At 37.3% G+C, this 20,783-nt stretch overlaps 1 protein-coding gene across 12 annotated transcripts in view; it reads left to right on the top strand.

Annotated features, from left to right (window-relative positions):
- The window catches only part of HERC4 (HECT and RLD domain containing E3 ubiquitin protein ligase 4), a 154,391-nt gene that overhangs the window by 111,062 nt on the left and 22,546 nt on the right, over positions 1 to 20,783 (top strand). For 7 of the 12 annotated variants that reach the window (XM_002820893.6, XM_054523396.2, XM_054523389.2 and 4 more), the window contains 4 exons: positions 4,418 to 4,441; positions 6,582 to 6,680; positions 8,434 to 8,601; positions 8,826 to 8,969. In XM_002820893.6, the coding sequence (XP_002820939.2) occupies positions 4,418 to 4,441; positions 6,582 to 6,680; positions 8,434 to 8,601; positions 8,826 to 8,969 (435 nt within the window). The remainder of the gene's footprint in view (positions 1 to 4,417; positions 4,442 to 6,581; positions 6,681 to 8,433; positions 8,602 to 8,825; positions 8,970 to 20,783) is intronic. The other 5 variants (XM_054523391.2, XM_063727375.1, XM_063727373.1 and 2 more) reach the window with 1 other exon arrangement.

Below are 20,783 nucleotides of genomic sequence, written 5' to 3' on the forward strand. Positions count from 1 at the left end.
TCTAAGACCACAACAAATTTATAATTATAAATAACATTACAGTCCAGGTGCGGTGGCTCACGTCCCAGCAGTTTGGGAGGCCGAGGCGGGCAGATCACCTGAGGTCAGAAGTTCTAGACCAGTCTGGCCAATATGGCGAAACCCCGTCTCTACTAAAAATACAAAAATTAGCCAAGCATGGTGGCGGGCACTTGTAATCCCAGCTACTTGGGAGGCTGAGGCAGGAGAATGGCTTGAACCCAGGAGGTGGAGGTTGCAGTGAGCTGCGATCATGCCACTGCACTCCAGCCTGGGCAACAGAGTGAGACTCCATCTCAAAAAATAAATAAATAGTAAATAACATTACAAATTGGAAAATTAAGTTAATTTATTATGGAGAATGTTGTAATGATTAAGAATTCTAACTCACAACATAAATATGTATGATGAGAAAGCAGAGTAACTTTTATGAGAGTGCCTGGGTTCAAATCCCACCTCAGCATATATTCAGTTCTGTCCTTGGGAAAATTACTTAATTTCTCTGAGATTTCATTTTGTTTTCTGTAAATTAGGATATTAGTACCTACCTTAAAAAGTTTTGAGAAGATTAATTTATATGATCCCTGTGAAGGACTTAGAGTAATTTCTGGCACACAGTTAAGTCTTTATAAAATGGTAATTATTGTTGCTGGCTACCTTGACACAGGCTACAAATTTGGCAGTAGCTTTTATTCTGACGTGTCTAATAACTGTTCTCTTGCTGCCTTTCTCTATGTGCACTATAATGAAACATTTTCTAAGAGCATTTTCTAGGTACTGTTCTCAGTTTCCTTATCCTCCTTTAACTTTGCTTTTAAATTGTTTGTAAAAATACCTTATTGGTTACTACCAAACTGCTATTTTTTCTTCCCTTTCTGATACTTTTAGTTAATTATCTTTATCTGGTTTTCCCTTTGGTGCCTCTCTCTCTTAGAAAAATGATTATACCTAATGTCTAATCATCTCACTTTTTCTGAAGTTTTTCACATGTCCTATTATTCATATTCTTGCCAGTTCACATCTTTCTCTCCCAATTTTTAGTGTAACCAAATTATATTCTGCTTAGTATGGGTTAGTCGCACTATAAATTCTAACATTATCTTACTGACTTCCCCAGTGTATAATGATACGTATAACATCTATATCTACTTACATGTAGTGGTAAAAAAGATAATGCATACATACTAATATTTCATTGTTTAGCTAAGGAGAAAATCCATCTTCCATACTATAAACTCTCTTATCAAGCAGGCCATAGATAAATTTTTATAGGCTTTTTTTTTTTTTTTTTGCTTATTTAAACTTTCTTAGTAGTAATAGCACTTTTTAAATGTCCTACAGGAGGAATATTGGTGATATGACGGCTGTGCATATGTGAGGATAGGGGTATATTGGAAGTCTCTGCACCTTACTTTCAATTTTGCTGTGAATCTAAAGCTGCTTTAAAATAATAAAGTTCTTTTTTCAAAAAAAGTCCCACAAGGTATACTATAAAAGGATTTCAGATGTTCCTTTTATATTGCCTTCTAGCTAAACAGAGTGTAATCTAAAAGGCTTTTTTGCAAAACAGTCTCTAAAGACTTTCATGTTGTTTACACTGCCAGTTGGAGCATTTATGTGGTAATAACTTGGTACTGTGAATTTTTTTAAAGAAATTCTTGTCAATAATATTCTTCCTCTGAATAGGATTTGCATAGAGTGATGTTTTGCTTATGCTTACACTGCTTTGGCTTTACTTAACACAATATAGTGAGAGAATCCACAGTCTTTGCTAATATCTTAAATCCTCCAATAATATCCCTGGTGACATGTGGGAACTTAGTCAACTACAAAGTTAAAGAGAGCAGTTTACACAAGACTGCCCTCACTTCTGATACCAATTGTGAGTTTAGGGAGGGTCCCCCAAACTACCCTTAGGTTTGATAATTTGCTACAAGGCCTCCCAGAACTCACTGAAAATTGTTACACTGATGATTAGAGTTTATTACAGGGAAAGGATAATAGGTTAAAATCAGCCAAGGATCCTTTTGACTCTCTGAGCAGCACCATGACATTTGGCAAGAACAAGCACCTTATGAAAGGTGACAAATAGGGAGCAAAGAAGTGGTTAATCTACTTTCTAAAAAAGATAGGTATGGTATGAAAGCACATGCTGTGTTTAGTATAAGAAATATTGGAGAGAAACACTAGTCACCAGGACTCAAGGAACCAAAATTATATCTGATGGCCTCAAGTTTTGTGTATATTTGAAGTGAACCTTTCTGATCTGCAGAATGATGAAATGCATTTTAAAAATTCAAGCTGACTACTGAGGATGTTGAGGCGCTAAACTACCAAACTTCCATAGCGTGGATCTTACCTGTGACAAAATCAGTTCCATGGCCAAAAACTGGTAGATCATGAAAAAAGCTCATGTTAATGTCAAGACCACTAATGGTTATTTGCTTCATCTGTTCTGTGTTGGTTTTACTAAGAAACGCAATGGTCAGGTACAGAAGACCTCTTACTCTCAGCACCAATAGGTCCGCCAAATCCACAAGAAAGTGATGAAAATCATGATCCAAGAGGTTCAGACAAGTGACTTGAAAGAACTGGTCAATAAACATTGGAAAAGATAAAGAAAAGGCTTGCCAGTCTATTTATCCTCTCCATGCTTGTGCTTGTTAGAAAAGTAAAAATGCTGAAGATGCCCAAGTTTGAATTGGGAAAACCAGGGTGCTTCATGGTGAAGGTAGTAGTTCTAGAAAGGCTACTGGGGATGTGACATGTGCTAAAGTTATATGAGCTGATGGATGTGGACCACAAATCCAAGAATCTGTTTCAAATTTAGGTTTTTGGCCGGGCGCGGTGGCTCATACCTGTAATCCCAGCACTTTGGGAGGCTGAGGTGGGCAGATCACGAGGTCAGGAGTTTGAAACCAGCCTAACCAACATGGAGAAACCCCATCTCTACTAAAAACACAAAATTAGCTAGGCGTGGTGGCGCATGCCTATAATCCCAGCTACTCGGGAAGCTGAGGCAGGAGAATCGCTTGAACCCAGGAGGCAGAGGTTGCGGTGAGACGAGATCGCACCATTGCACTCCAGCCTGGGCAACAAGATCAAAGCTCCGTCTCAAAAAAATAAATAAATAAATAAAATTTAGGCTTTTAATAGTGACAAATAGAAAGTTCCATCTGAGAAAAAAAATCAGCCAAGGGAAGCAGCACACAGGGCAGAGTCTGGGAAAGATAATCAGAGGCAGAGCTTCTGTTGTCGTTTCCTTGTAGAGTCATGGATGAATTACTTTCTTGGCATAGATGTGTGACAATACAGAGTATTTCCAGCCAAAGAAGCTCACCAGAACCCTGGTGCCCAGAGTTTTTACTGGGGTTCAATCACATCCTGCTCCTGTAGTGACCTCTAGTTCCCAGCTCTTCTGGAAGCAGAACTGACAGCACATGGCCCAAGCCCCTATCATAAGTCACGTTGTTCAGTGGCTAATGCGCCAGGCAAACAAAGACACTCCTATCAGGCCTGATATTGCACAGGTCCATAGGTCACCTCCTAGTAACCTAGGGCAATGCCGTCTCTTCTCGGGTAAAATTAATTCCTCACAACACAAGGCACCATCCACAAATTTAGTAACATATTTCTGAAGATTCTGGTGCTTTACACGAGTCTGTGCTCTTGAGCATATGTGGAAACTTTCTACAAGAAAATGTACATTTCTGTTCAATAAAGTGGTAAGCTTTCATTATAATTTCCACTATTACTGCCTTAATAAATATATCTTTCTCTCTTCATTTCTTTTTGCTTACCAACCCTTTTTCCCTGTCCTGTACTTTGTATTTTAAATTAATTCAGTTTTAAAGAATGCTTAGTGTAAGATACCTTATGTTTTACTGTTTTTTTTTCTGTCAAATAAAAACAATTTATGGCTTATTTTTTCTGACTTTGTGTCCATATGGCATTTTAATCTACTAAACACTGTCAGACATTTTGCTGAGATTTTAAAGTCTTAAAGTCTGAGGAATGTTTTTTCCATTTTTTTAAGTAGAAAAACTGAGCCATAGAAATTTTTTTTAAGACCAAGCCAGGCATAGGATTAGTTTTCTTATTCTGCCTAAATTCTGCAAATGGGGGTGTTTAATTGCTGAAAACAAATTTCATTATGTTCAAGCCTCAGTCATTTTATGATCACAAGGTACCTGAAACAAAGATCTTACATTAATAGATATAGATATATAAGATGCATGTGTAGGGGGTGTATTTGATTGTAGATGTATTTTCTACCTCATTACTTCAATATTCTGCTGTAGCAAAATATATGAAATGCTACCTTGAATAGAAATAGTTAAATTTGGACACTAACATTGCTCTTTCCTCGTTATTGTTATATTCTGCACTGCTGTCTTAGGATGTCAACCATGGATTAACTGAGGTAAGTTTGGTGTAATAAAGCTCATGTTTAGAGTAACATATACTCCATTTTCTCCTGAGTAATAGAAGAGCCAAAGATTCCTTTTTTTGGTGTGGTTAAAAAATGTAAATAAATAGATATATATAAGTATCATTTTTTAAAATTGAGTCTATAGAGATTATCTTGTATAACATTTCAGAAGTTTTCTGAAGAAAATGTAATTCTGTTAACATTACACCTATATGATGCTTCAACAATATTTGCTTCAGAATAGTTTCTGTCCTCCTCAAGTCTTCCAGTATAAAATGTAATGTGTCCTCAGAATATAAAAAAGCAAACTTTTGTTTTAAAATTTAGCAAATGCCTACCTAATGTGGCTGAAAACATTTTATATTAGAGAAGTAAAACAAACTTCATTTTAAAAATTGATTAATTGATACTCAAAATGGTCACAAAGTTAAACTTTTTGTATGGTTATCTTTCTCACTTCTAATATATAAAGTTCTAGCACTTCGGTTTAAGTAATCAACAACCCTAGACTACCCTTTTAACACCTGGGAACATTATAATACTTTCTTTATCCGTTATAAATGTCAGGTTTTGCTTTGATTTGCGTTTTGTTGGTTGCTATGTTTTTCCCAGCACTTGAACCAATGAAGCATTTTGAGTTAGCTTTAAATTATAGCTCTAATATTGTTTGCTTCCTCATTGTCAAATAGAATTAGCACATAAAATTATGAAAACATGGAGTTTTGAAGCCAAAGGGTACTTTAGAGATACCTAATCTTTTTGAATTTCAGAGAAGTAAAATTAGTTTTTATGATCATTAGCTAGGCAGTGCCACAAATATAGGATGGAGGTAAACCTTATCACATGAAAAATACTGAAGAGTGAATGTTTAGAATGGAATAAAATACAATTTAGGGAGAGCATGATTAGGACTTAAAATATTTAAACTACGTACACTTCCCAGCAGGGGCAAAGCAAAGACTAAATGATGCATAGTGATATATAGAAATGCAGATTCAGGCTGGGCGCAGTGGCTCACGCCTGTAATCCCAGTACTTTGGGAGGCCGAGGCGGGCGGATCATGAGGTCAGGAGTTCAAGACTAGCCTGGCCAACCTAGTGAAACCCTATCTCTACTAAAAATACAAAAAATTAGCCGAGTGTGGTGGCAGGCACCTGTAATCCCAGCTACTCGGGAGGCTGAGGCAGGAGAATCGCTTGAACCCCGGAGGCGAAGGTTGCAGTGAGCCTAGATCACACCATTGCACTCCAGCCCTGGCGTCAGTGCGAGACTCTATCTGGAAAAAAAAAAAGAAATGCAGATTCAGACTATAAAGAACTGTCTAGTCACTAAGAAGTGGATTGTTTTATGGTGTAGTAATTCTTCATTAGAAGTCTTATAGCAGGGGCTCTGAGTCAGGGCAGGCACAAAGATACTGTCTTATTGGGTAGATGGTAGAAGTAGGTCGTCCTCCAACTACAAGAATGTGAGACTGGCAGTTCATAACTCTTTATATTTTACTGCACTATTAAAATACTTAGCAATCAATACATTACCTGCCAGGATAAGTAATTGTCTATAAAGTGTCTAATGTCTAATAATGATAATCATAGATCAGTTTTCCTAACTTTAAAGGCTAACAGAATAGTAATACTAATGGTACTTTTTTGTATATTAAGTAAATGAACAGATTATTGGACTCATAATAATTTTGATACCCTAATGACATTATACTCAGTATCTGTTAAATGAAGGAATAGACAGATTACTTATCATTAGCCTCAGTTGCTGCAGTTGCCCTAACATGTAAGAATTGGCTATCGCATTTAACATAGGAGCCCCCAATTTTAGAACAAATTTGCAACCTCATTCACTGAGATTTGCAATTAATATATGCTAAGCAAAAGATACTTGCGGTATATGATTGTATAGACTCTCAAGTATACAGTCACCCCCTAAAATTGGGAATTGGGTTTATTCCAATGCCTCATTTAATTTTTAATAATTCTATAAGCAGCATGTTTTATTTGTAATTCCAGAACCACATGAGTGAATAAACAAAGAATGTAGTCCACTTTATAAGAAATGACAGCATCCACAGTAAGTATATCACAAATCAACTTGTACTAATAAGTTAATTTTTTATTTCCAGTTGGCAGATATCCCTGTTACAATCTGTACATATCCATTTGTATTTGATGCCCAAGCAAAAACTACCCTGTTACAGACCGATGCAGTCTTACAGATGCAGGTAAAATATTACATAATACTAATCTAATTTGAGAGGGTTTTTTTTTTTGTTTCTTTGATGTTTTTGGACAGTAAATATTTGAAATTTTCCTAGGATCAGTAATGAAGGTACACAGAGTACTTTGGGTAGCTATAAAGAAGACTGCTGCATGTGATACGTATATTCTTATGAGGGCATTTATAAAAACAGGTTGCAGTGAAAATGGAATAACTTAACCTATAATCATTTTATATATTACAAATTGTATAAGCCTCTTTCATTACAGAAATATTCAATCTTTATAAACCGTTTTACTAGTTTACTTGATAAGATGTTGGTTTGTTTCAAAGTCTTGTTTCATTATGTGTCCCCTTTTTATATGCTTGGTAAGAGACGGAAGTCACGAGGTGAGAGATGTTAAAAGTAGGAAGCATTTGATCTCTTGTTAGGAAGAAGATGTGAAATTTCCTTGAAGAAAGTTTTAATAATAAGGTATTAAACATTTTCCTGGGGTTGGTCACCATTATCTCCTATTCCTCTTTCTTTTCCCGTTCCTATCACCCTTTCCCATCCATTTTATGTTGAGCGTTCTTTCATTTATGGAGAGGATTTTTAAAACTACTTCATATTATGACTTTAAAGGGTTATAGTAAGTTTGCTTTATCATTTAATCCTGTAAATAAAAAAGATTTTGAGCTGCTTCCTCTGGTATAGAATATCTGACTATACCAACTAAGGATTAAGGAAAGGATGAAAAGAAAGCTTGAATATTTAATAGTCTAAAAATATTTTTAAAAATTAAAAACCTTCAAATCTTGGTAACTATTTTTATTGTGTTCAAATAAATGCATTTGGTATTCTAAATATTTTTGTAGTGTTCTATACTAACAGCTAGTAAACCAGTTTTTTGGAGGTCTTTGTTAAAACGGTAAGTTAATAACTTGGTGATTTTACCATGGGATATTCCATTTTAGAACAAGAACTCAAGGAGAACCATAATAAAAGAACAAAAGTTTTAAATGGTGAAAGTCAAATCCTTGGTTCATGAGCACATGCCATGATCACTCAGTTAAGTGAATTTGTGTAATACTTCCTTAGCCAGATCGTTCCTTATTCTTTGTTTTTTATTTTTTATTTTTGAGACAGTTTCGCTCTTGTCGCCCAGGCTGTAGTGCAGTGGTACAGTCTCAGCTCACTGGAACCTCTGCCTCCCGGGTTCAAGTGATTCTCCTGCCTCAGCCTCCTGAGTAGCTGGGATTACAGGCACCTGCCACCATGCCCTGCTAATTTTGCATTTTTAGTAGAGACAGGATTTCACCATGTTGGCCAGGCTGGTCTCAAACTCCTGACCTCAAGTAATCTGCCCTCATTGGCCTCCCGAAGTGCTGGGATTACAGGCGTGAGCCACTGCGCCCAGCCTGTTCCTTATACTCTTTAAAGGTTTGTTTTTTCTCCTTACTCTTTACCCTCCCCTCCAGTGAATGTTTTTTAGAAAAACCAATGCTCAGATTTATCAGTATTACTATCATTCTGTACTGGCTTACTTTAGTGGTGTTATGAGTTATACATTATACATTAATATAAAAACATTCAAAAGGGTACTCTTTATGCTCAGTTTATTAAGTTTTATGCTGTACTGGATACTGTTAGGTGCTACGTTAATTCAGTAGCATAGGAATTATAGAATACCTGTAACCAATAGAGGTTAGCTTGTTTCAGTCACAGTAGCTTTACTGCAGCATTGCTGTTAAAATGTTAATCTTTTGTTTTCCAGATGGCTATTGATCAGGCCCACAGGCAGAATGTCTCCTCTCTTTTTCTCCCAGTGATTGAATCTGTGAATCCCTGCTTAATTCTAGTGGTGCGTAGAGAAAATATTGTAGGAGATGCAATGGAAGTCCTTAGGAAAACAAAGAACATAGATTACAAGAAGCCACTCAAGGTAATTGGACATTTTCTGTGGTATAATTGGGACTTTTATTCAGAAGCTATGTTTAAAATTTTCCTATTTGTTTTTAGTGAATCTTAAAAACTTAATAAATAAAATTATATATATTTTAAACTATTAATTGTAGAGTATTAGTAATAAATAACATGTTCTAGGGTCTCCAGAATGTACTTTCATTTCTTTACAGTCTATTTGGTGTTTACATTGTGCTATTTTAGGTTATATTTGTTGGAGAAGATGCTGTGGATGCAGGAGGGGTGCGCAAAGAATTTTTCTTGCTCATCATGAGGGAATTATTGGATCCTAAATATGGCATGTTTAGGTATTATGAAGATTCCAGGCTCATTTGGTTTTCTGATAAGGTAAAATGTCCAACCATCTAAATTACTTCTGTGTATATACCCATGTATTTATACCTGTATGTATAAAGTTAATTCAGTAAATAAGGAATTACTTCTGGATCCCTAACATATAAGATCTGCTTTATTACAATTTGAGAAGTTATAAACTTTGGACTTGGAGTTGTCAAAATACATTTGATGCTTACCAGACATTTTAAATTAACAAAATAAATTAAGAGATGGTTAGCCAGAAAATAATGTTGACTATTCCTTCTGCTAATTTCAATTTGAGGATTGAATAATAATCACCAGATTAACTTTTCTTCTGGGAGAAATTAATTTATCATTAGGGATCACTGGTTTATCTACCTTGTCATTTAGAGCAGGAGAGCAGACTATAGCCCATTAATCTCAAAGAAAAAAAAAGTCACACCCACTCTTTTACCTATTGTCCAAGGCTACTTTCACGCTACAATAGCAGAGACAGAGTTTAAGTAATTACAACAGTGACCCTATGTCCAGGAAACCCCCAAATATTTGCCATCTGGTTCTTTATAGAAAGTTTGCTGACCCAATTTAGTGATCATAAGTGAAAAGAATGGATCAGTTTAGTAGAACTCCTGACTTGAAAGAAATTTAAATAGAATAGCTTTTACATTGGTTGTAAAAACCTCAATGTAATATTTAATCATTCTGCCTGGCGGTTGGCTGTCTTGTGTAATGTTAGCAGCTTAGTGCCTAGACTCTTAATTCATCAGGGGTTGCAAAATGGTGTGCTACTCTAATATTTCTTTTTCATTTATTAGCTTGGATACTTCTGTATAGAGAAATTTCCTCACATTTTCTGATTCCTTAGTAGTGCAATTCATAGGAAAGGATTCTATTTAGTTACCAATTTTTCAAAAGAATGAATTGGTTCTTTAGCATAGTCCACTGGTAATAATTCATTTTTTGTGTTTTGCTTTCAAGTATCATTAGGTATTCATAGGTTTAAACATACTTGATGTTTTTCAATCCACTGCAGTTATTGTCTTTATTGATGCTCATATTGTCCCATCTTTGTTCAAGGAGAGCTCTTAAGGTTGGTGCCCACGTCCTTTTGAAACAACCTATATACTTTTTGGTACCTTCCTTGCTACCTTGTGTACTTACTATGTCAGAATGTTCGAGACTTATCTTACACATTTACTGCCTAACAATACCAACATTACCACCAATATTATGATTACTAAAATTTTTAAAATTGTTTTTCAGTTCTTTTTGTCCAAAGGGTATACCCTAATATAGATAGACAGCCAGATAATATAGTTTTGATATCATTTAAAATTGTTACACTCTATTGTTATACCACCAAGTCAGTACTCATATAAGCTAACTTGTTTTTAGGGATTGTTTGTTCAAATTCAGTTTAGTTTTACAATAATATAAAATACCTACATAGTTCCAAAGTCAAATCTACAAAATAAGATGTGTTAAAAGAAGTCAAGCTCCACCTCTTCCTATGGGTGATCTTTTGAAAATGTATGGGCTATCCTCCTTTAAATATATATATGTAGATAGCAATATATTACATACCAAAGTAATTTTCCTGGTTTTGACCATGGCTATGTAAGTTGTTACCACCGGAGAAAACTGAGTGAAGGTACATGGGAGTTCTTTATATTATTTGTGCAATTTAGGAGTCTTTTTTTTTTTTTTTTTGAGACTGAGTCTCGCTCTGTCGCCCAGGCTGGAGTACAGTGGCGCAATCTCGGCTCACTGCAAGCTCTGCTTCCCGGGTTCACGCCGTTCTCCTGCCTCAGCCTCCCGAGTAGCTGGGACTACAGGCGCCTGCCACCACGCCTGGCTAATTTTTTTTATATTTTTAGTAGAGACAGGGTTTCACCATGTTAGCCAGGATGGTCTCGATCTCCTGACCTTGTGATCCACCCACCTCGGCCTCCCAGAGTGCTGGGATTACAGACGTGAGCCACCGCGCCCAGCCTCCAATTTATGAGTCTTTAAGATATTTTAAAATAAGTATTTTTTTGGCCAGGCACAGTGGCTCACACCTCTAATCCCAGCTCTTTGTGAGGCCAAGGTGGAGGTCAGGAGTTCAAGACCAGTCTAGCCAACATGATGAAACGCTGTCTCTACTAAAAATACAAAAATTAGCTGGGCATGGTGGTGCACGCCTGTAATCCCAGCTATTCGGAAAGCTGAGGCAGGAGAATCGCTTGAACCCAGTAGGCGGAGGTTGCAGTGAGCCAAGGTCGCGCCACTGCACTCCAGTCTGGTGACAAAACGAGACTCTCTTTAGTCACGTTTAGCTGTTTGGATAGAGGTAAGGATAAGACCAACAGTTGATTTTTAATCACATTTTGGTTTTAGCAAGTGAATGTAACACAGAAGGGAGTAAAAGGCAAGGGAGTTATTATAGTGAGGGATTATGGAATTTCAGCTTTGTGTGGGCTTGGTTTGGACAAATAAATAAATTGTGATGGTGGAATTGTATTGAGGGGCTGAGATAAGAAGTCAGAGGTAATGGTTAGTTATGGAATGCTTGAAATTGAGATTTGGAGGGTTGTAGTTGAATGTAAGATATAACCATGGGTATGGGCATTGAGGTGTGGTGGAGAACAAGATTGTTGGAAACAGACAGGTCCAGAAACTGAGAGGCTAACGTGTTGTATGCATTTTTTTTTGTCTGGATATTGAAGTTGCCAAAAACAATGGCAGAAATAGTGGTAGAGAAAGAAAGCATAAGATAGTGCCAAAGTTTGTGAATGAAGGAATTGTGGAAGGTTTTTTATACAACTGCCCAAGGAACAGTTGCAGGGAATATAGTCAGTTGGCCTGTGTTTCAGAGGAGTTGGAAATTTTAGGATGACAAATGGAAGGAATTCTAGAAACACGGAAGAGCAAGGAGACCTACCTTAGCTCTAGACACAATCATATGAAGGATTGATAAGTGACACCATTTGTGAGAGCTGCAGAGGAAATGGTGTTCTCAGGAGACAGTCTTGTTTCCTTAGACAAAAAGGGGAAAAAATTTGGAGTTTAGGATATAAGCAGTTTTCCAAATGGTAGATTGTGAGTTCCAGAACAAACAGTGAAAGGGTTTGGTGGAGCAAGGACAGTCATAAAATTGTGTCAGACTTGAGGGCATCTCACAATGCCATATGGATGTGGGTTTAGGGATAACCTGTGAGTTTCAAGGCTTTGTATTTGTTCTGTAAACAGGCATATAAGACATGATGGAGTTAGTCCTAAAGGCCTCTGAGGTAAGTGGACAGTCTGCTCAAATCCTAGCCTCCTTCCTGGCACTGGTCTCTTTATAAATAGGGAAGTTTGTAGTGGTGTAGCAGGTAGAATTTGAGAGGGCATATAAGGTTGGGGGCTGTCCTGCTAGAAACACAGAGTTCTGTCTGCCCTTTAGTCAGTTTTGCAAAGAGATAATGTTTTGAGACCAAGGGAGGGGCAGTTGTAATAAGCTTTATCATGAATCTCTTTGGGACCTTTCAAGTTCTATCTCAGCTTGGCTGGTGAGAGCCCCTTAGAGCCGGCTCTACTCTTTGGTGTACTTCTGACATATCCTCATTATTCTTCAAGCATTTCCTTACATTTGGTACGGTAAACATTCCAGGTTTATCTTGTGTTTTCTCCACCCCAGCCGTGGCATTAGCCATTTTTCATAAGACCCGTGTCTTCTTTAAGTGGAAAATGGTATGTAGAAATCAAGCTCTGGGTGCTAAGTGTAGTACTTCTTGCTTCTGGGGAGTCAGTAGTTCTACTGGGTTCTTTCAGCTGATAGAAATAGGATCTGTATGTGTGTATACACACATGCATCCATAGACTTATCTATATTTAGAGCTGTATATATGTTGAAGACCATTAAATCAAACTGATACTTCTAATTCTATCCAAACACCAAAGAATTTACTCTACCCTTCTTCCTTTCCATATTATGTATATAACTTTCATCATCAATGAGAAACCTTACTGCCATAATCTTTAAGATATTTACTTAAATCTCCCCTGTAGGGCTGGGTGTGGTGGCTCACGCCTGTAATCCCAGCACTTTGGGAGGCCGAGGTGGTTGGATCACCTGAGGTCAGGAGTTCAAGACCAGCCTGGCCAACATGGTGAAACCTTGTCTCTACTAAAAATACAAAAATTAGCTGGGCATGGTGGAACGTGCCTGTAGTCCCAGCTACTTGGGAGGCTGAGGCAGGAGAATCACTTGAACCTGGGTGGTGGAGGTTGCAGTGAGCTGAGATTGTGCCATTGCACTCCAGCCTGGGGACAGAACAAGACTGTATCTCAAAAAAAAAAAAAAAATCTCCCCTGTATGTATCCGTGGAGTCTTCAGGCTGCACTGGTCAAAAGCTCAACCTCAGACATACTGGACCACTCTCTCAGAGAAGGTATAATAGTAGGATGTTACCTATGGATTTTTCCCAAATTCCCTTTATGATGTTAAGGAAATTCCCTTCTGTCCCTAGTTTGTTCAGCATTTTTATCATAAAAGAATATTGGAGATACTCTTTTCTGTAATGGTTTTCCTTTTTTTTGTTGTTGTTTTTTGTTTTTTTGATGGAGTCTTGCTCTATCCTCCAGGATGGAGTGCAGTGGCACAATCTCAGCTTACTGCAAACTCCACCTTCCAGGTTCAAGCGATTCTTTTGCCTCAGCCTCCCAAGTAGCTGAGATTACAGGTGTGTGCCACCATACCTGGCTAGTTTTTTATATTGTTGGTAGAGACGAGGTTTCACCATGTTAGCCAGGCTGGTCTCAAACTCCTGACCTCAAGTGATCCACCAGCCTCAGCCACTCAAAGTGCTGGCATGAGCCACCGTGCCCAGCTATGTAATGCTTTTTCTACATCAGTAGAGATTACCATGTGGTTTGTTTCATTCTGTTAATATGGTACATTATGCTGGTTGATTTTCTTATGTTGAATCACCCTTGCATTCCTGGGGTAAATTCCACTTGGTAATAGTATATAATCCTTTTAATAGGCTACTTGATTGAGGTTGCTATTATTTTGTTGACAATTTTCACATCTATAGTCATAAGGGATATGGTTTGTAGGGTTGGATTTTTGTTTGGTTACTGTTTTTTTGTTTTGGGGTGTGTGTGCAAGGTCCTTTTCTGGTATTTTGATAGTGATGACCTCATAGAATGATTTAGGAAATATTCCCTCTGCTATGATCTTTTGGAAGAGTTTGAGAATTGGTGTTAATTCTCCTTTAAATGTTTGGTAGAATCTGATCCTTGGCTTTTCTTTGTTGGAAGATTTTTATTATTTTTATTTTTTATTTTTTTTGAGACAGAGTCTCACTTTGTCACCCCAGCTGGAGTGCAGTGGCACGATCTCAGCTCACTGCAACCTCTGCCTCCTGGGTTCAAGCGATTCTCCTGCCTCAGCCTCCCAAGTAGCTGGGACTACAGGTGCATGCCACCATGCCCGGCTTAGTTTTTGTATTTTTTGTATTTTTATTTTATTTTATTTTATTTTATTTTTTAGTAGAAGCGGGGTTTCACTCTGTTAGCCAGGATGGTCTCGATCTCCTGACCTTGTGATCTGCCCTCCTCGGCCTCCCAAAGTACTGGGATTACAGGAGTGAGTCACTGTGCCCAGCCTGGAAGATTTTTTAATTATAGATTTAATCTCTTTAATTTTTATGGGTTTATTCAGATTTTCTAGTTTTTTTGTAGTGTTAGCTGAGTTCAGTTGGCCCTTCTTATCTGTGGTTTTCACGTCTATAGATTCAACTAACCACAGATAAAAATAATCGGAAAAAAAATTGCATCTGTACTGAACATGTAACAGACTTTTTGTCATTATTCCTTAAACAATATAGGATAACAACTATTCACATAACATTTACATTGTATTTGGTATTATAAGTATTTTAGAGATTATTTTAAATATACAGGATGATGTGCATACATTATATGCAAATACTCTACACCATTTTATATCAGGGACTTGCGTATCCTTGAATGTTGGTTTTTGCTGCAGGTCCTAGAACCAATCCTCCGTGAATACCAAAGGAGAACTGTAGTTTGTGGGTTTCTAGGAATTTGTCCGTTTCCTCTAGGTTATCTATTTTGTTGGTATACAGTTGCTCATAATGTTTTCTTATAATCTTATTTCTGTAAAATAATAATGGCCCCACTTTCGTTCCTGATTTTAGTCATTTTAATCTTCTTTTTTCCTTGGTCAGTCTAGCTAAAGGCTTGTCACTTTGTTAACCTTTTAAAAGAACCAACATTTGGCTTTGTTGCTTCTGTATATTATTTTTCTTTTTTTTTTTTTAAGCAAAAGTAATTCTGCTTCATTGATGTAGGAATTAGTATAATCATTGAAATACATCCAGAGGGTGCAGCCTTTATAGGAAAAGAGGAAGTCAGCATTAATTTGTTTAAAATACTAACACTTAACTACAAGTGCAAAGTTAAACAACAGGACTCCTATAGATTGTGCATTAAAGGTGAAGTCAAGAGGAAAAATGATGCAGGGAAATAACAATTTTCTCTTCTTTTTAAAAAAATTTCAATAGGTTTTTGGGAAACAGGTGGTGTTTGGTTGCATGAATAATTTCTTTAGTGGAGATTTCTGAGATTTTGGTGCACCCATCACCTTAGCAGTATACACTGTACCCAATGTGTACTCTTTTATCCCTCACCCCCGCCCCCACACTTTCCCACAAGTCCCCGAAGTCCATTGTATCATTCTAATGCATTTGCATCCTCATAGCTTAGCTCCTGCTTATGAGTGAGAACATAGGATGTTTCGTTTCCCATTCCTGAGTTATGTCTCTGAGAATAATGGTCTCCAAGTCCATTGAGGTTGCTGCGAATGCCATTATTGCATTCCATTTTATAGCATTCCACGGTATGTATATTTTTTTATCCACTTGTTGATTGATGGGCATTTGGGCTGGTTCCGTATTTTTGCAGTTGCGAATTGTGCCACTGTAAACATACATGTGCAAGTATCTTTTTTGTGTAATAACTTCTTTTCCTCTGGGTAGATAACCAGTAGTGGGATTGCTGGATCAAATGGTAGATCTACTTTTAGTTCTTTTTTTTTTTTTTTGAGATGGAGTCTCGCTCTGTTGCCCAGGCTGGAGTGCAGTGGCACTATCTTGGCTCGCTGCAAGCTCTGCCTCCCGGGTTCACGTCATTCTCCTGCCTCAGCCTCCCAAGTAGCTGGGACTGCAGGCGCCTGCCACCACGCCTGGCTAATTTTTTATTTTTATTTTTAGTAGAGACGGGGTTTCACTGTGTTAACCAGGATGGGCTCGATCTCCTGACCTCGTGTTCCACCCACCTCGGCCTCCCAAAGTGCTGGGATTACAGGCGTGAGCCACCGCGCCTGGCCAACTTTTAGTTCTTTTTAAAAATTTTATTTATTTATTTATTTATTTTGAGGGTGCGAGATAGAGTCTTGCTCTGTCACCCAGGCTGGAATGCAGTGGCACAGTCTCGGCTCACTGCAACCTCTGCCTCCCATGTTCAAGCCATTCTTGTGCCTCAGCCTCCCAAGGAGCTGGGACTATAGGTGCACCTCACCATGCCCAGCTAGTTTTTGTATTTTTAGTAAAGACAGTGTTTTGTCATGTTGGCCAGGCTGGTCTTGAACTCCTGACCTCAGGTTATTCACCTACCTCAGCCTCCCAAAGTGCTGGGATTACAGGTGTGAGCCACCATGCCTGGCCTACTTTTAGTTCTTTAAGGAATCTCCACACTGTTTTCCATAGTGGTTGTACTAGTTTACCTTCCCACCAACAGTGTAGAAGTGTTCCCTTTTCACCACATCCACGCCAACATCTATTGTTTTTTTATTTTTTTATTATGGCTATCCTTGTGGGAGTAAGGTGGTATTGCATTGTGGTTTTGATTTGCATTTCCCTGATCATTAGTGATGTTGAGCAGTTTTTCTTTTTTTTTCTTTTTGCCATTTGTATATCACCTTTTGAGAATTGTCTATTCATGTCCTTAGCCCACTTTTTGATGGGATTGTTTTTTTCTTGCTGATTTGTCTGAGTTCCTTGTAGATTCTGGATTGTGTATTATTTTTCTATTCTCTAATACATTTATCACTGTTTTAATATTTAGTTTTCTCCATCTGCTAGCTTTGGGTATAGTTTGTTCTTAGTTCCTTAGGATATAAACTTAGGTTATTGACTTGAGATCATTCTCTTTTTTTAGTTTAAGTGTTTACAACTATTAGTTTCCCTCTGAACACTATTTTTGCATCCTATAATTTGTAGTATGCTGTGTTTTCATTAGTCTCTTAAATATTTTCTAATTTCCCTTGTGATTTCTTCTTTGATCTTTTGGTTGTTTAAGAGTGTATTGTTTAGACTGGGCATGGTGGCTCATGCCTGTAATCCCAGCACTTTGGGAGGCCAAGGCGGGCAAATCACGAGGTCAGGAATTCGAGACCAGCCTGGCCAACATGGTGAAACCCCGTCTCTGCTAAAAATACAAAAAAAAAAAAAAAAAAAGAGTGTATTGTTTAATTTCCATATATTTGTGAATTTTCCAGATTTCCTTTTGTTATTTCTAGTTTCATTCCATTATGATATGAGAAGATAATTTTTTATGATTTTAGTCTTTTTAAAATTTATTGAAAGTTTTGTGACCTAACATATGGTCTGTCCTAGAAGATGTTCCATGTACACTTAAAAAGAATGTTTATTCTACATTTATTGGATAGAGTATTCTATATAATGTCTGATAGGTCTTGTTGGTTTATAATGTAGTTCAGGTTCTCTATTTCCTTATTGCTCTTTGGATTGTTGTATACATTAATGATAGTGGGATATTAAAGCTACCAGTTATTATCTTAGAACTGTCTATACCTCCCTTTGATTCTGTCAGCTTTTGCCTTATATATTTTGGAGCCATGTTGTTAGGTTCATAACTATTTGTAATTGTTATATCTTCTTGATGAATTGACCCTGTTATCAATATTTGTCTTTGTCTCTTATATCAATTTTGCATCATATTAGTCTATTTTGTCTTAGTATAGTTTCTCTAGCTCTCTTTTGTTACTATTTACATGGAATAACTATTTTCCACCTATTTCTATCTTTGGACCTAAAGCAAGACTTGTTTTTTTTAAAGACTTGTTTTGTGGCCTAACATATATGGTCCATCCATATGTTGCAGAGAACAATGTGTATTCTTCAGCTGCTGGATGAAATGTCCTATAAATATCTATTAAATCCATTTGGTCTGTAATGCAGATTAAGTCCAATGTTTCTTCATTGATTTTCTGTTAGAATGATCTGTCCAATGCTGTAAGTGGAGTGTTGAAGTTTCCAGCTATTATTGTATTGGGGTCTCTCTCTCTCTCTTTAGCGGTAATAATATTTGCTTCATATATCTGGGCACTCCAGTATTGGGTGCATATTTATATTTGTAATTTTGTTTTGTTTTGTTTTGAGACGGAGTCTCACCTTGTCACCCAGGCTGGAGTGCAGTGGGTCGATCTTGACTCACTGCAACCTCTACCTCCCAGGTTCATGCTATTCTCCTGCCTCAGCCTCCCGAGTAGCTGGGACTACAGGTGTGTGCCACCATGCCCAGTTAATTTTTGTATTTTTAGTAGAGATGAGGTTTCACTATGTTGGCCAGGATGGTCTTGATCTCTTGACCTCATGATCCGCCCACCTCGGCCTCCCAAAGTGTTGGGTTTACAGGTGTGAGCCACTGCGTCCGGCCTATATTTGTAATTGTTATATATTCTTGCTTAATTGACCCCTTTATCATTATATAATGACCTTCTTTGTCTTCTTTTATAGTTGTTGTCTTGCATCTGTTTTGTCTTAATACCTTGTATTGGACAAAATAGTTAACATTTGCATGGAATATCTTTTTTCATCTCTTTATTTTCAGTGTGTGTGTCTTGATAAATGAAGTGTGTTTCTTCTAGGCAGCAGATCATTGGGTCTTGTTTTGTGTGTGTGTGTGTGTGTGTGTGTGTGTGTGTTTGTGTTTTATCCATTTACCTAGTCTGTGTCTTTTGATTGGAGAGTTTAGTCCATTTATATTGATTGATAAGGAGTTACTCTTGGGTTTTTTTTTTTTTTTTTTGGACACAGGGTCTTGCTCTGTCACCCAGGCTAGAATGCTGTGGTGTGATCACAACTCACTGAAGCCTCTCCTGGATTCCAGTGATCGTCCCACTTCAGCCACCGAGCAGCTAGGACTATAGGCACGTGCCACCATGCCTGGCCAATTTTTATATTTTGTATAGAGACAGAGTTTCACCATGTTGCCCAGGCTGGTCTCAAATTCCTGGGCTCAAGTGATCTGCCTGCCTCTGCCTCACTAAGTGCTATGTGAAGCAGTGCCCAGCCATTCCTGCCATTTTTAAATGTGTTCTGGTTGTTTTTTGCCCGCCCTTCCTTCCTTCCTTCCTATTCCATTCCTTTTTGTGAAAGTGACTTTTCTCTGGTGGTATGTTTTGATTTCTTTTTTTTTTATTTTTCGTGTATCTGTTGTATGTTTATTGATTTGAGTTTACCATGAGGCTTGCAAATAGCTTATAACCCAATATTGTAAACTGAAGATAACACCGATTACATAAACTAACACGCAAAGAGAAAACTAATAAAAACTTTATGCTTTAACTGTGTTCCCCTGGTTTTTAACTTTGTGTTTTTCTGTTTATTTTACTACACTGTCTATGTCTTGTAGCTGTAGTTATTATTTTTTATTGGTTCATGTTTTAGTCTTTCTACTCAAGATATGGGTAGTTTATACACCGCAATTACAGTGTCATAATATTCTGTTTTTCTGTGTATTTACTATTACCAGTGAGTTTTGTTCTTTCACATGATATTGCTCATTAAAGTTCTTATCTTTCAGACTGAAGAACTCCATTTAATTTTTCTTCTTGAACAGGTCTCATGTTGATAAAATCCCTCAGCTTTTATTTTTCTGGGAAGATCTTTATTTGTCCTTCATGTTTGAAGGATATTTTCACTGGATATACATACTATTCTAGGATAAAAGTTTTTTCCTTCAGCACTTTAAATATGTCATGCCATTCTCCTGGCCTGTAAGATTTCCATTGAAAAGTCTACTGCTATATGTACTGGAGCTCCACTGTATGTTGTTTCTTTTCTCTTGCTGCTTTCAGGATCCTTTCTTTATCCTTGACCTTTGGGAGTTTGATTATTAAATATCTTGAAGTAGTCTTATTTGGCCTAAATTTGCTCTGTATTCTGTAACCTTCTTGTACTTGAATATTGATACCTTTCCCTAGGTTTGGGATGTTCACTGTTATTATCCCATTGAACAAACTTTCTATCCCATTTCTTTCTCTGCCTCCTCTTTAAGGCCAATAACTCTTAGATTTGCCCTTTTGAGGCGATTCTCTGGATCTTGTAAGAGTGCTTCATTCTTTCTCGTTTTTTCTTTTGACTCCTCTGATTGTGTACTTTGAAATAGCCTGTCTTCAAGCTCACTAATCGCTTCTTTTTCTTGATCAGTTCCACTGTTGACAGACACTGATGCATTATTCTTCAGCATGTCAGTTGCATTTTTCAACTCTAGAATTTCTGCTGCTTTTTATTTTACTCTCTGTTAAATTTATCTGATAGGATTCTGAGTACCTTTTCTGTGTTATCTTGAATTTCTTTTTCCTCAAAACAGCTATTTTGAATTCTCTGTCTGACTGAAAGGTCATATATCTCTGTCTCTCCATGACTGGTCACTGGTGCCTTATTTAGTTCGTTTGGTGAGGTCATGTTTTCCTGGGTGGTTGTGATGCTTGTGGATGTTCGTTGGTGTCTGGGCACTGAAGAGTTAGATATTTATTGTAGTCTT

This window comes from Pongo abelii, chromosome 8, assembly GCF_028885655.2.
Source record: "Pongo abelii isolate AG06213 chromosome 8, NHGRI_mPonAbe1-v2.0_pri, whole genome shotgun sequence".
In the NCBI taxonomy this organism is placed as follows: domain Eukaryota; kingdom Metazoa; phylum Chordata; class Mammalia; order Primates; family Hominidae; genus Pongo; species Pongo abelii.